Below are 15,084 nucleotides of genomic sequence, written 5' to 3'. Positions count from 1 at the left end.
TCTAGGCGTGTGAGAACTGCCTTCTTTAAATGGTCACGAGAAACGGGAGTTTTTCGGGGTAGGTGTGGTGGGCACGCAGTGAAATGGTTCTTAGCAAACAACGTGCAATGAAAATCGGTTACAGTAAGGGGCGCGAAGAAGAACTTTACAGAAATACAGTTAATTAGAAAGCTTCTAAGAGTAAGGTTTGTTAAAGCCTGAAACACTGCAACACTTTGAGCCACTGAACATTCCACAGAGGCTATTTTTTTTACTTCCAGAAATCTCATTTCTACACTCTATTTAATGTAATGTTTCTCCTATCACTTTGAAGTTTAGTTTGAGGTAGATTGGATGCATCTGAGAACACACTCTGCTTTCCGGGGAATTCGGGGTGTTATCTTTTCTGTGTGTTTGATGTGAGGTAGTTTCAAGATGCAAGGACTCCGTGTAAGGTCCCAGTGTTGGTACTCCTTGAACTGCTTAGGTGCAGAAACGTTCAAAAGCAGGGCCTGGCGCCTCCCGACAATAGAGATGTGCCGTATCTTTAATGAGAATCTTCACGGTGCAATAGTCTGTGTTTGCGAGTGGGAAGTACCAATTAAGGTGGCTTAAATCCGGCACGTCGGGGAGAGAAGGAAACCTGATGAATAGTGCGTCTCGTGCACGAAGGTCAGGGTCACCAGCTTTCTGTGCACTGCCTTCGGTTTTAGTAGCTCTTGGAAAAGTGAACACCTCCGTGTCCCGTGCATCCGTTCATTGGCTGTGCTGGGCCCCAGGCCGGTGGTCCCCTAGCCCTGCTACAGCAGGAAACGTTCTACTGACCGAGACCAGGAGGATGAAGGTGGCCCACCCCTTGACATCTCCCGTACTCTGTCGGGGATCATCACATAAATTATGCACATCTCTGAGTTTTCCTACTGAAAACTGTTTCCTGATTGGATAGGCTGCTTTTTGGTTCAGGAGGAGTTGGGAGTTATTCAGACACTATCTAGGAGTAGAACACTGATGAGGGTTCTGGAATGTAGCCAGCAGACCTCATTCTGTAGGGCCGTAGGGCATTTCTCATCCCCTTCAAGCATACTCGCAGTGTGTGGATAGGTTGCATATCCCGATGTCTGTCATTTTAAACAGGTCACTTGTTTTTCACCTCTGTTTAAATTGGTGACGAATGTGGCTTGATAGAGCTTAGCAGTCTATTTTGGGAAGGAAGGAGGTGAAGAGGGTCCATATTCATTCTTTGACATGAAATGAATGATGCAGGAAGATTATATTTACTTCCACTTACTATTTTAAATACATGTCTAATGAAATAAACTGTAAAATACCCCGTTTTCTGTATTATATGTACATTTGATTTTTTAATAACCTTTCCAAAGAAATGAGGGCATGATTATTGTACATTACTGTGACTGATTTAATCTGATGTACAGAACAAGTTGTGTTCTACTTAAGGATAAAAATATTTGATGGCACTCATTCTTGTGTTTTGAATCTTTTATTCCTGAAACACTCGAACATCTTACAAAGTGCTAAGTAGGTGGTAGTGATCCAACTTGTTTGCTAAATGAATATTTGTTTAAATCTGTACAGTTTCAAGTGTTTACTTATACAAAGAGTGTACATACTTTCAAATAATTAATTTAAAATGCTTTATATTATTTGGCTAGAAATCGCTGTTTTTAATAAATGTGAATTTTTTTAAAAATAAAGATTTTCGCTTCCTACTTTTCCTTACATGTCTGTAATGTGTATGGATTCTTTTTAAAAATATTTTTCGATCGAAGTTTTTAGTGAGGTAGCTTGTGATTCACATGCAGTTATGAGAAATAGTAGTGGGAGAAGTTTCTCCCAACGGGAACATCTTGTGAAGGTAGAACGCATTATCACAAGCAGAATATTGACATTGGTACACTCCGCCAATCTCTTCAGATTTCCTCAGTTTACTTATACTGTGTCGATCTTTTAGTAAGATAATTATTGTGGAAAGACATTTTTGAAGCATCTTAACATGTTTCATCAGTTGAAAGATAATTTTTTTGTTTGCAAAACTGCCCATTTCCTGAATACCATCATCAGCACAAGTAGTCGTGTTGAAATTTAGTGTTATTGAAGTAGCAGTAAAAAGTCTGTATTTTGCCCCTGGCTTAACAACCCCGTATCTGTAGATTCCCCTCTGCTGTTTATCAGGTTACAAGAAAGAATAGTCAACCTTAGTTTTCAGAGAGGTATTTGGTGAGAGAATGTTGCTTCTCGGAAGAGAGGGACTCTACTGCTCCCTCCCTGGAGCGCCTGTTCCTGGTGGTGGCTCCATTAGCTTGTCTGTCTTCTGATGGCCTTGTCTGTCTTCTGCGCCTCTGTCCGGCTGGCCTCGCCTCCTCCCTACCCTTCCTCCAGATCTGCCCGCTCCTTGAGGGCACGCACAGAAGACGCCGCTGTCTCACTCGGGCAGGAAAGGGCTCTGTTGGAAGGAGATGGGGGACTCGGACAGACCAGAGGCTAGAAGGCCAGAGGGACAGGAACCGGAAACATCACAGATCTACATGTTTTTTTCAAAACCGAAGGAGCTGGTCCAGCCCATGGCAGTGGTAGGGTCCTGGACTGGGCGTCGTCACTGCCGCTTCCTCTTGGGCAAGCTCGGGACGACAGTCTCTCTCTGTCCCAGTTCCTACCGATTTATTGCCTCTCAGCTCCACATCCACCTTTTTTTGGCCCCTCTTTTAGACTCGGGAGCTGGACCCTGAGAACATTCCTCCTTTGCCAGCGGGTGCAGGGTTAGGCTTCCCAGGGGAAGGGGCCTCCTGTTTCTGGTGTGTTATTTTCCGTCCACACGCAGCTGAGGCAGTGGCAGTGCTTGGGAGGCTGGCGGCACTCGCTCTCTAGGGAGATTTCATGAGCTTTCTTGGTCTCCAAGTAGGAAGCGTGCAGCTCCCGGCACTGCGGTGAAATTCCCCACCAGCCAACGGGGGCGGCCGGCCTCCCCCTTGGTGCTGGTGGGGGCCCTTCCAGGTTCTTGGTTCGCTGCTGGGCTCCTCTGCAGAGAGGGGAGCGGAGGCGGGGAGGGGGTGGGAACCCGGGCCTTGCATCTGCTCTTCCTGCTTTTCTGGGTTCTCTTTGGGTTCTCGTTTAGCGTCAGCTGGTTAATCCTTTAAACTACGTTTTCTCCCTTCAGATCGGTCAGATCAGGTGCGGCTTGTGTTCCGCCTGGACCCTGACTGATGCAACCCTGTTCACAAAGCTTCTGTAGTGGGAGGCAGGGCGCGGCTGCCCCCCAGAGCCACTCACAAGCGGGGGTTTCCTTCGGTAGAGGCTGGAGGTTGGACAGCCAAGGAAAGATACTGCCCCACCATGTCTCCACGTGCTCTATTCGGGTCTGCCCCAGATGCCCACTCTCCCCAGGTCCCTGTACAGGCCGTCAGCTCTCCCGTGGACCCCCAGCGTGTGCCCCCACCACCACCCCCCCTTCATTCTGTGACCCCGTCCCCCTCACCCAGGGGACTCTGCTTTGCTGTGCTCCCCCACAAAGGAACGGTCACGCTGTTTTGCTCTTGCTTGCTGCTCTGCTGCCTGCGAGGTAATCCCCCTGGGGGCAGACAACCTGTTCTTTTCTCTTTGGACCCTGAGCACGTGGCGGGTGCTCAGTGTGTGTCTGTTGCACGACCTCATTAGTTACTGAATTTGTAATTTTGTGGGCAGCGCACGAGGCTCCATTTGCCTTGGGGCGTGCGCGCACCCCTTACGGTATTCGTGAGGAGACCCTTGTGTGTAACCGAGCGGGTTGGTGTGCATAAACGGACCAACTCAGTTCATTTTCATTTCCCAGGGAAGTACCTTTCCCCCCGCAAGTCACTGAAGATAAAATGATAGTAAGTCAGAATTTGCCCTCTCTGGAAGGTGAGGGTCTGGGAGGAGTCCGGGGCGGGGGAGGCAGAGAGTGTGTCGCCGGTTGAATTGTGTCCCCCTCCCCCTACATTCCTGTGTTGAAGTCCTACCCCCCCCAGTAGGACTGGAAACGGGACCTTATTTGGAAATAGGGTTGTTGTAGACGTGGTTAGTCAAGATGAGGCCATACCCGAGTAGATCAGGCCGCTCATCCAGTGTGACTGGTGTCCGTATAAAAAAGGGGAATCATACACACACACACACACACACACACACACACACACACCCTTCAGGTGCTCGTATAAAAAAGGGGAATCAGGGGCCCCTGGGTGGCTCAGTCGGTTAAGCGTCCGACTTCGGCTCAGGTCACGATCTCGCAGTATGTGAGTTCGAGCCCCGCGTCGGGCTCTGTGCTGACTGCTCAGAGCCTGGATCCTGTTTCAGATTCTGTGTCTCCCTCTCTCTCTGACCCTTCCCCTTTCATGCTCTGTCTCTCTCTGTCTCAAAAATAAATAAATGTTAAAAAAAAATAAAATAAAATTAAAAAAAAGGGTGAATCACACACACACACACACACACCCGCCAGTTGCTCGTATAAAAAAGGGGAATCACACACACACACACACACACACCCACTAGAAGCCCAGGTGCTCGTATAAAAAGGGGACAGACACACACACACACACACACACACACACACCCGCCAGGTGCTCTAGCCGCGCCGAGGACCCACTAGAAGCCCAGGAGGACCCACTAGAAGCTGGGCGGAGCCAGAACACAACCTCGCCTCCTGCCTTCGGAGGGAAGCCCTTCATCCGGGACCTCCAGCCGCCAGAGGCCTGCGACAGTAAGTGTCGGAGGTGGAAGGCACCCGGCGCGTGGCCTCTGCGAGGACAGCGCTGGCGCACATGGTGGGGGGGGGGGGGATCTGGCTCTGCCGCGTGGCCGGTCGGCTGGCGGGTCGCCTCGTTTCCCTCCTGGTCTGGGAGGTGATTCGCGTTCCCTGAGGAAGGTAGTCCCTGATGGCCGTGCCGTTGTGTCCACTCTTGGGTAACACTGGCACGGAGGGGCCGGAAATCCATACTTCCGTGTGAAATCTCTGGTCTTTGAACTGTTGGCAACGGGATACGTTAAAATGGGGCTGACCAGACGAAACGCCTCTGCGAGGCCACCTGTTTCCAAGCTCTGCATTAGTGGAAGAGTGCTGTCAGGTTTGCGAAAGGATAAAGATCCGGGCGAGGGCCCGGCCGCTGATGGGGAGTCCCCACACGGAGCAGCACGGAGCGGGGTGCTTTGCCAACACTGACGCCTGTCATCCCTGGTGTGTAACTGGGAGGTGAGCTCTGTGGTCGTCCTCCTATTACAGATGAGGAAACTGAGTCACAGGGGGGCCCGCGACCTTGCCCGGGATCCCATAGCTAGCTGGGGCCGGCAGATCCCAGGGCACGGATGCCTTCAATGCCCTGGCGGCCTGCCTCCAGTCCCGTGGAGGATGGGGGGGTGGGGGACATGGGGGCCGGCTCTGAGACACAGCCACCACGAGCCTGGGGGAACTTGGCGGCTGCCCAGACCAACTTAGGTCTCTAGTGCCTGCTGGAAAAAGGGCTTCTGTGTGCCCTGAGCATGGGTGCAAAACCAACAGGGCACGTCAAACGCTGACGCGGGCTTGCACGGGCGGCTACTATGGTGCTGGTGTCATTTGTGGCTCGTGACCTTGCCACCAGGCGACTGTTGTTTTAGCTGATGATACCATTTGCCGACAAGTTATGGCGGATGGTGGGAGTGACCGTGCACGGCCCCCACTGCTAGCCCTCTCTTCCAGTTGTCATGGTTCGGGGTGATGAGGACTTCGGTGAAGGTTGGTGGCAGGCAGGGTGAGATCAGCAGGGAAGTGGGGCTGCGAAGGTGGGGCTCTGGTGTCACTGTGGCAGCAGGGGGATGGCTCATTGGCCCCTTGCCAGGCTGGCTGGGAGGAAGGGGTTTCCTATCCGGTCTCGGTTTAAGCTGCAGTGGAGGCCATCCTGGGGAGCTGGGGTACCCCAGGGATGTATGAAAGGCACACAGTAGGGGGCTGTCCGGCCCCTAAGTCCCCCTTTTCTAGAAACTGCCCCTCCCCCCGCAGAGATATCAAGACACAGCCCCGCCCTTCCTTACCACACAGGACTGCACCAAGAGTGGCCTCCTGATCCAGCCAGCTGGGAGAGGCTGGCTTTGAGACCGTCTGTGTCCTGAGTCAACCCAAGTAGGCTTCCACGTGGAAGTGACCAGTGGAAGCGAGCGGGACGGGTGTTGACATGTATTGCCTACTGAAACAACGCGCTTCTCGTGCTATCGGCTCAGGGCCGAGTCTTTTCTGTGCCCGGCTACAGAGTCTCTTAGCCCCTTGAAAAATGGTTTTCCAAACTGAGGCGCTGTGATAAGTCCCAAATGACAAACCAACCCTCAGAAGACATGAAGAGGGCTTTGGGGTTTTCCTTGGTGTTCCTGATGACTCCACCTTTCTGAGATGCTCAGCGGATGCTGGTGGGGGGCGGGGGGTGGGGTGGGGTGGGTGGGTGGCCGGTCACCAGCTGGTGGCTGTCCTAGTCTGGGAGGTACGATTTCTCCTTCCGTTTCATGTTGCCTACTGCCAAGGAACTGGCAGCCGCTATGAAGTTTTCCAAATCAGGGATGGTCAGGAAATTCAGGAGCCTACTCATTTTTCCCAGGAGGATCTGCATCTTCCGGGCCGCTGAACCACATTCTACCTCCAGGATTGCTTTCTGCCTCATTTCACTCAGCACCTCCGGGGTTATGGACTGTGGGAATTCAGAAAAGGCTGGGTGAGCATAAATGCTGCCCAGGCGTCGTGATTTCCACCTCAGGATCAGGCCCCCTGTTGGCCAAGACCAAGCCTTCTCTGGAAACTTCGCCGAGGGGCACGCCTCTGCTCCCGGCCTTGCCCCCAGCAGTACGTCTCTCATTGGCCTGGGCCTGTGGCCACCTGGCCGCAGAGATGTGGGCTGAGGACACACCGAAGCCTGACCCCAAACCAAAGGGTTGCCGGCTCCTGGGCCCTCAAGTGGCCTGCCTTACAAAGGCTGTGCCTTCCTGGGGGTGTCTGGCTTCTCCCCGTGGATTCCTACCGAGGTGGGGCAGGGAGGGAGATGTCGCATGAAGGGTCTTATTTAAGCCTTACAACGATGTGGTGTCCGTTTTGCAGACAATAATGGGCACGGGAAGTGTAGGAGGCCTGCCTGGTGCCTCACAGGAAGTGGACGGGCTGGCGTGTTCCTCCTAGGACACCCCAGCTGCCTGGCACAGATAGACCTGCTGACGAGTCACGTGTGTGCTGCGTTGCTTCATTTGGGGCCCACCCTCCACTGGCAGAGCCCCTGGGGCTGCCAGGCCTCCTGGACTCTGCCTACACCGGCCTTTACCTGACCCTCCTCCTGGGCACTGGCTTCCTTTTGTGGCCCTCCTCCCTCAGTAAAACTGTCCGAAGGCCAGCGGCCCGGGTCCTCCCACCCCTGCCAACCCAGCTGCTCCCTTAGCTCATCAGCACCGTGCGGTGGGGGCTGAGTGGGTGGCTGGGGACTGGGTCGGCCGCTCTGGGACATCTGGGGTAGGTAAGGACGTTGGGACATGACTATTCAGCATGCCCAATGGCAGGCCTCGCCAGGCCAGGTGACCAGCTGCCCACTTCTGGCTGTCCACCTTTCCCAGTTGGAAAACACCTCGGTCCTGGGCGAGCCGAACCCACCACATTCCCTCCGCTCCCTTCCAGTGATTTCATTCGGCCTCATTTTGCCCCAGTCTGCTGTTCGGTTGCTTTGTCCATCAACCTACTGCTCTGTCTGCTCACCTCCCGGAAAACATGTGTGTCTGTCTTTCTCCCCAGACAGGCAGTCCTACTTTCAGAGACCTCGAACGCCTCTCTGGTGGGTCTGGAAACAGAGCCTTCTGTGCATGGTGAAGGGGAAGTCAGAGCAAGAGCAGGGTCTTGTGTGGGTCCCAGTGGGGGCGGGGGACAAGGACACCCTATTCCTCTCCTGCACTCTGGGCCTGGGAAAGGGTCTCGAGAACCCACCTTCTTGCCCTCTTACAGTCAGAACCGCAGGGTGCACACTCACCATTTGTAGTGGGTTGAACTGTGGTCCCAGAAAGCTATGTCTGAGTCCTAATCCCCAGCACCTGGGGCTCCTACACCCATCGCCCCGCACCATCACCTGGCAAGCTTTTAAGGAATGCAGATCTCCAGGCCCCTCCCCAGACTGACCGGTAACTGTGTTTGAAAACAGGGTTTTTGCAGCTGTCATTAAGGATCTCAGTATGAGGCCATCCAGGACTTAGTGTGGGCCCTAAGTCCAGCGTCGGGTGTCCTTACAAAAGAAAGGAGAGGGAGACTGGACACACAGACGGACCCAGAGAAGAAGGCTCTGTGAGGGTGGAGGGTTGAACCGATGCCGTAGCAAGCCAGCGAATGCTGGGGCCACCAGAAGTTGGGAGAGGCAAGGAGGGACTCTCCCCAAGAGCCTACGGAGGGAGCGTGGCCCTGATGATACCTGGATTTCAGACCTCTAGTCCCCAGGGCTGTGAGGGTGAGTTCCTGTTGTAAGCCACCCGATTTGTGGTAATTTGCTATGGCAGCCCGAGGACACGAATCCATCTTGGCTACTTTCTTGCCCGACTTGGGTGGCACACCCTCAACTCCCCGGTGCTCATTTGTTTCAAGATGAGTGGTCTGGGGAGGAGAGATGAGGATACCCACGGCAGGACTGGGAACGTAGGTTTCCCCCTTGTGTCTGTCCCTGCCTACTGACGGGGCTGTCGTGTCAGGGGAACTACTGAATGTTGACACCTTTGCTTTCTCGTCTGAGCTCTTTGAGGCTGTCCGGCTCCTCGGCTCCAAGTCTCAAGGGCTCGGAAGTGACTGATTGCTTCTGTTGTGGTCAAGCATCAGGTCAGCGAAGGTGGCCGTGTCGGTTCTCCGTCGGTTGCAGAGATGCCGAACGTGGCCCAGAGAGAGGCCGGTGGCCTGGACCGGCGGGCAGCAGCCTGGCAGAGGGAGGTGAGACCTTACCTTGTACTTGGTGCCCAGGTTTAAGCGGATGTGCTTCTGTTGGTGGTTGAAGCAGAAGGTGATCTTGTCCTGGCTCCTTATTTGTACTTTGATGTACTGGTTGATTTTCAAGGAGATGGACTGGACGGGCGGCGCGTGGACGTGCAGGTTCAGATTCCACCAGTTCCAGGCCTTCTGGTATTTGCCTTTGGGGAAGTAGTAGCCCAGGTTTTGGCTCAGGCTCAACCTAGACCAGAAGGGATCAGGTAACCATGGTGCTGGGCCCTTGTGCTGGGGCAGAGCCTCTCCTGTGGCGAATGCAGGCCTGCCCCCCTCCCCTGCCTCCTTCCCTTTCTCCTCCCTCCTGGCCTGGAGGCTCCCACACCCACCGCCCCGCACAATCACCTGGGAAGCTTTTAAGGAATGCAGATCTTCAGGCCCCACCCCAGACGGACAGAATGTGAATCTAGAAGGTGGGGGTCAGCCCTTCCCCAGTGTGCACATCATCCTTCCCTTTGGGTTTTGGACCCGGAGAAGATGTGGTTATCTCTTGCCTGCCTTATTGGCGAATTTTTAAAAATGCTTTATGTGAGGCTAAGTCAAATGTCCTAAAACTTTTTTTGCCCATAATTTTATGTATGTCCCTGAACAAGCCACGTATATTCTCTGAGCCTAAGTTTCTTCATCAAGAAAATAAAAGTAGTTCCTAGATTTCCCTAAGGTCTCTTCTGGCCTTGAAAGCGAGTGTCACTGGGGACAAGAGGCCCTAATGAATGTCACCAGGTAATGATCTGAGAGAATTGGCTGAGTTTCTTGCCCCCGCTACTTAGCATCCAGTAACTTCTTCTACCTTTGAGGCATTGATTTCTGCACAAAAGGCCCCCAGGGCAAGGCAGATACCTCTGAGAACAAAGTTGTCAACTAGGAAATGAGGCATCTGGGTGGCTCAGTGGGTTCAGTGTCCAACTCTTGATCTCAGCTCAGGTCATGATCTCACAGTTCATGAGATCTAGGCTCTGCACTAATGAATGGTGTGGAACCTGTTGGGGATTCTGTCTCTCCCTCTCTCTCTGCCCCTCCCTCTCTATCTCAAAATAAATAAACACACTTAAAAAATTAAAAAAAAAAAAACTCAAAGAGAAAAAGAAAAAAAAAGAAAGGAGAAAACCCCCAAACACACAGAAATTAAAAAAAAAAAAAAACTTAAAGAATATGTAAGAAAATATTCTTAAAAACCAAGGCTGGGAGAGTGAAACAAATTTTTGGAAGTAAAAACAAAAGTCTGGTTTTGACTACCAAGAAGAAAAGCAGTATAAAGTTGATGCAAGACGGTAGGCATTTCCCACTCCATGACCACTTAGTAGGGAAGGGAAGTGGGAAATCCTGAAAACGCTGAGTACTTACCCGAAAAAGGTAGAGAAAGATTTTGAAGTGGCTGGATTACCTTGATTTGGTGGGATGAAGTTTCCCACTATTGCCAGAAATGGGAACTTAATGGGGCACCTGGGTGGCTCAGTCGGTTAAGCGTCTGACTTCGGCTCAGGTCATGATCTCACAGCTCATGAGTTCGAGCCCCGCGTCGGGCTCTGTGCTGACAGCTCGGAGCCTGGAGCCTGCTTGGGATTCTGTGTCTCCCTCTCTCTCTCTGCTCCTCCCCCGCTTGTGCTCTGTCTCTGTCTCTCTCTCCCAAAAATAAATAAAATGTAAAAAAAACAATTAAAAAACATTGGAAACTTAAGTTCAGTTGCACTGAGATATTTAGAAGTTTGGTTTTGTGTATAATACATGAGACTCCAAAGCACTCACCACGCCCTCCTCTCTGAGCCACCTGGAACAGAGGGGCACTGGGTCTTTCTAAGGCAATTGTCACCAGGTTTGACTCTCAAGAAGCATGGAGGAGATACAGCCCGTGGAACGGGTCACTGTGAGTCTGTGGTTGCTGTTTCACGCACGAGGAAGCAATGGCACGAAGGACAGAGTGCCTTCCCTGAGGTCAGGGACCTGCCTTGCTGCCCTCACGATACCCATCGTCCCCTTTGCAACATGTGCAAGTCGGAGAAACAAATTCACAAGCGAATGAGAGAGAGAGACTTACCCAGTGCGGGAGGACAGCTGTGCAGCCTGGGAATCAAACCTTAACCACACTGCTTCTCCTTGGAGAGGGATGTGTGGCTCTCTTAACCCAAACTTACCAGATTGCTTTGTTTTCATCGTAGAAGGTGGCATGGCCAGAGTTGTTGATAAGGGCCCGGACACAACCTTGTTCACTGTCTTCTAGAATGATATATATGAACTTTCTCTGTTTTGTACTGAGGATGAGCATAGCCAGCTTTCCTGATGGATAGCTGGAAGACAGTTAAGGCACAAGCACCCTCTTGGGACCCCCCAGGAAAGGCAGAGAGCCCTGCAGAGGACGCAGGGCTCAGGAAAACCCATGCCCCAGCCCCAAACCACAAACTTCTTAGGTGTCACATGTGTCAGTATGAGTGTCCCTGGGTTTCGGTGGATACTGTATTTGGCCTGATTCATCAGGAAAGAGAATTTGGAAGACAATCCCACTGGGATAGAGAATTAATTTTCCATCACCTTGAGGCACCTGGGAAGAGAAAATGAGCTTATGAAAAGCGCACCGGGGCTGACTGTCCCAATTCAGAGTCTAGTGTTGTCACTAGAGTGCTGGGGGTCTATTTACTCTCTGGATGCCCACCCATCACTACCCCAGCCATTGCTACCACCATCTTGCTGGGGGTTCTGAATAGGAAATCTCTCGGGGCCTCAGTTTACGTGTCTATGTGATGAGGCTGAAATGGATCACTGTGTGTGTGTGTGTATGTGTGTGTACTCACAGGCACACACACAGATTTTATTTTTATTTTATTTTTCACTTATTTTTAATGTTTATTTATTTTTGACAGAGAGAGAGAGAGAGAGACAGAGCATGAACGGGGGAGGGGCAGAGAGAGGGAGACACAGAATCTGAAGCAGGCTCCAGGCTCTGAGCCGTCAGCACAGAGCCCGACGCGGGGCTCGAACTCACGGACCGCGAGATCATGACTGGAGCCGAAGTCGGCCGTTCAACCGACTGAGCCACCCAGGCGCCCCCACACGGATTTTAAACTATTATGTCAATGACTCCAGTGGTTATTGGTTGTATTTGTTTCCAAAGGCTGTCGTAACAAAGGAACACAAACTGGGTACTTTAAAACCCCAGAGATTCATTCTTTCACGGTTGTGGAGGCCAGAAGTCTGAAATCCGGGTATCAGCAGGTTCTTTCTGGAGGCTCCGAGGAAGAATTTCTTCCATGCCTCTCTCCTGGGGTTTGGTGATGACCTGGGATCCCTGTCGCTCCTTGCCTTGTCTACACGTGGCTGCAATGTCCACCTCCAGCGTCCCATAATGTCCGCCATGTGTCTGTGTCTTCACGTGGCCACCTTCTTTTTTTTTTTTTTTTTTTTATTTATTTTTGGGACAGAGAGAGACAGAGCATGAACGGGGGAGGGGCAGAGAGAGAGGGAGACACAGAATCGGAAACAGGCTCCAGGCTCCGAGCCGTCAGCCCAGAGCCCGACGCGGGGCTCGAACTCACGGACCGCGAGATCGTGACCTGGCTGAAGCCGGACGCTTAACCGACTGCGCCACCCAGGCGCCCCAACGTGGCCACCTTCTTGAAAGAACAGCAGACGTCCTGGATTAGGGGCCCGCTTCAGCATGACCTCGTCTTCACTACCTCCATAAAGACCGATTTTCCAAGTAAGGTTCCATTCTGAGGCACCAGGCGTTAGGACTTAGATAGAGCTTTTCAGGGGAATACAGTTCAACTCATAACATTGGCATCACTTGGGTGTTTTATGTCTTCTTGAGTCAGTTTTAGTGAATTATATTTTCCCGGGACGTTGTTCATTTTAGGTAAATTTTCAAATTTATTGTCCTAAAATTGTTGTCATGTAGTGTTAAAAAAAAAAACCCCTCTATTGCCTCTATAGTTATGACCTTGTCTTCATTCTTTTTATTGCGACTCTCTTCTCTCTCTCTTTTTTTCCTGGATAAACCTTGCTCGAAGATTTGCCTATTTTACTAGTCTTTCCAGAGAACCAGCTCTTGGTTTGCTTCCTCTACTATCACTTTGTTTTCCATTGTATCAGTTTTCAGTCTTACTAGGATCATTTATACGCTCCTGTCGGTTTTCCATATTACTCTATTTTATTTTTCTAATTCCTTGAATTGAATATTGAGCTTGTTGGTTTTCCTCCTCCTCCTTAATACACGCCTTTAAAGCTATAGCACTTCTTGCAAAATACTGTTTTAGCTGTTTCACATGCATGTAGATGTTAACCGTGAGTTTCACTCTAAACATGTTCAAATTTCCAGTATGATCTCTTCTTTGACACCTATGTTATTTGCAAGTATGTCTTCAAATTTGCAAATGCACGGGGTGCTTTTGGAGATGTTGTTTATTATTACTACATATTATTAAATATTTACTTATTTATTATTAAAATTCACGGGGGTAAGAGAGCATAGTCTGTGTGGTATCAGCTCATGGGAGAGGATAGTGTTTGCTGGGACTTGTTTAGTGGCCCAGTTGTGTCATCAATTACCATAGCTATTTCACATGTAGCTATTTCTTTGAGAAGGACCCATGTCCTGGTCTTGTGTTCCCATCTGGGCATTACAACCCACGCTCCTGGATTATCAGGATGCGCCGTTCTCCCACCTCTCGCTCTCCCCTCCCCAGCACCCGGCGACCCCCTGCCTCCCGCTTCCCACACTTGCGCTCTCGTCGTACCCTTCTGGCGTTCAGTTTCTCTATTTGTGGTGTTGATTATTTCTCTGACTTTCTTACACACTCTGCTCTGTGTTTCTGACGCTTTGTACATTTCATCTACATTTCCCAGATGTTTGCAGCCGGAAGGCTTTTGGGGTCAAATGTCCCACCCCACTCTAATTGGAACTCAGATTGGTGGTTCTCCAATTAGCATTATTGTTTTTTACATGATTATTTATATATTTTTGAGAGACAGAGAGAGAGGGAGGGAGGGAGAGAATATGCAAGCATGGGCACACTGAGGACGGGCAGAGAGAGGAGACACAGAATCCCAAGCAGGCTCCGCACTGTCAGCGCAGAGCCCGACGAGGGGCTCGAACTTGTGAACCATGAGATCATGACCTGAGCCGAAACCAAGAGTTGGATGCTCAACTGACAAAGCCACCCAGGCGCCCCACCAACTATTATCTTTAACGATGAAGGCCCGTTTGTTCAAGAAAGCTTACAGCAGAATGCCCACATCTAAGGCGATGAAAGAAAACAATACAGTTGCCTGAGGAGCTGGGGTGGAGGGCTCCTGAGGGCATCCGAGTGAAAACCAGTCTGTGAGGTGACAAAGATCTGCAAACCGACTCCAACCCCACACCCAGCACTGTGCTAAACACTTTACCTCCACAGTGCGAGGACTCTGCAAGATAGGCACCGTCATGATCTCCCTTGAAGATGAGGCTAAATGACTCACCGTCATGATCTCCCTTGAAGATGAGGCTAAATGACTCGTCCCGTGAGAGGAGAGCCAGAGTCCAGGAATCTGCCCCTTGCTTGCCTCCAACCAGTAAGCTCCCAGCCACTTTCCACATTTAGTCTGCAAATCACTGTTCTTTTCTTTTCTAACCTAAAACAGGTGCTTTGTAAAGACATCCGGGGTTGGTTTGTTCCTGATGGCCTGTAAGAAGCTTCTAGACATTGCTCATGGGAGAGGATATTTGTAGTTTAGGTCTTAGTTTCAAACACCCCCTGAAAGCCAGACTTTCTTGAGAGGCTTTCTGCCTGTCAAATCCAATTGTCATGTAATGACATTTTCCTAGTGATGAAGACCCCACGGGCAAAGCAAAGTCTCTGACACAGAGGAGAAATTGTCACATTTTCTCTCACTGGGAATTATATAATAAGTGGCTTATCTAAAAGCCTAAATCTCATCACCATTTGCCTGGGGACAGGGTATGAGAGTAGGAGGTAAAAGTTAGGAGAGAAGGGACTACATCTCAGGCCCTCCCTTCAGTTCTACTAGAGAGGAAACTGCCTCACGGGCAGGGCCCTGTGCTGTGAGACAGCGGCTGTCTGTCCCTGAGCTCTCTCTCTGTGGCCGTCTGTCCCTGAGCTCTCCCTGTAACCATCTGTCTCTGAGCTGTCTCC

General features: G+C 51.1%; 1 protein-coding gene across 1 annotated transcript; it reads right to left on the bottom strand.

Moving 5' to 3' along the window:
- Window positions 1–5,919: 5,919 nt before the first annotated feature.
- On the bottom strand, window positions 5,920–14,528 carry LOC125917931 (glutamate-rich protein 6B-like). The gene is made up of 7 exons (XM_049623998.1): window positions 14,339–14,528; window positions 13,584–13,709; window positions 12,557–12,666; window positions 11,413–11,498; window positions 11,095–11,247; window positions 8,924–9,149; window positions 5,920–6,659 (listed from the first exon to the last, which is right to left on the bottom strand). The coding sequence occupies exons 1-7, from the start codon at window positions 14,526–14,528 to the stop codon at window positions 6,444–6,446; spliced, it is 1,107 nt and encodes a 368-aa protein (XP_049479955.1). The 3' UTR covers window positions 5,920–6,443.
- Window positions 14,529–15,084: the final 556 nt, after the last annotated feature.

The sequence above is a fragment of the Panthera uncia genome, unplaced genomic scaffold (assembly GCF_023721935.1).
Source record: "Panthera uncia isolate 11264 unplaced genomic scaffold, Puncia_PCG_1.0 HiC_scaffold_315, whole genome shotgun sequence".
NCBI classification, from domain to species: domain Eukaryota; kingdom Metazoa; phylum Chordata; class Mammalia; order Carnivora; family Felidae; genus Panthera; species Panthera uncia.
This window is presented reverse-complemented; position numbering and strand designations above follow the sequence as displayed.

Excerpts from the sequence above, each read along its gene's own strand:
- LOC125917931 (XM_049623998.1), bottom strand. The coding sequence starts at position 14,528 with ATGTGGAAAGTGGCTGGGAGCTTACTGGTTGGAGGCAAGCAAGGGGCA. Across the intron at positions 11,499-12,556 it reads TCTTTCAAGAAGGTGGCCAC|GTGCCTCAAGGTGATGGAAA; the intron begins GTTGGGGCGCCT and ends TTCTCTTCCCAG. Across the intron at positions 11,248-11,412 it reads GATGAATCAGGCCAAATACA|CTATCCATCAGGAAAGCTGG; the intron begins GTATCCACCGAA and ends ACTGTCTTCCAG.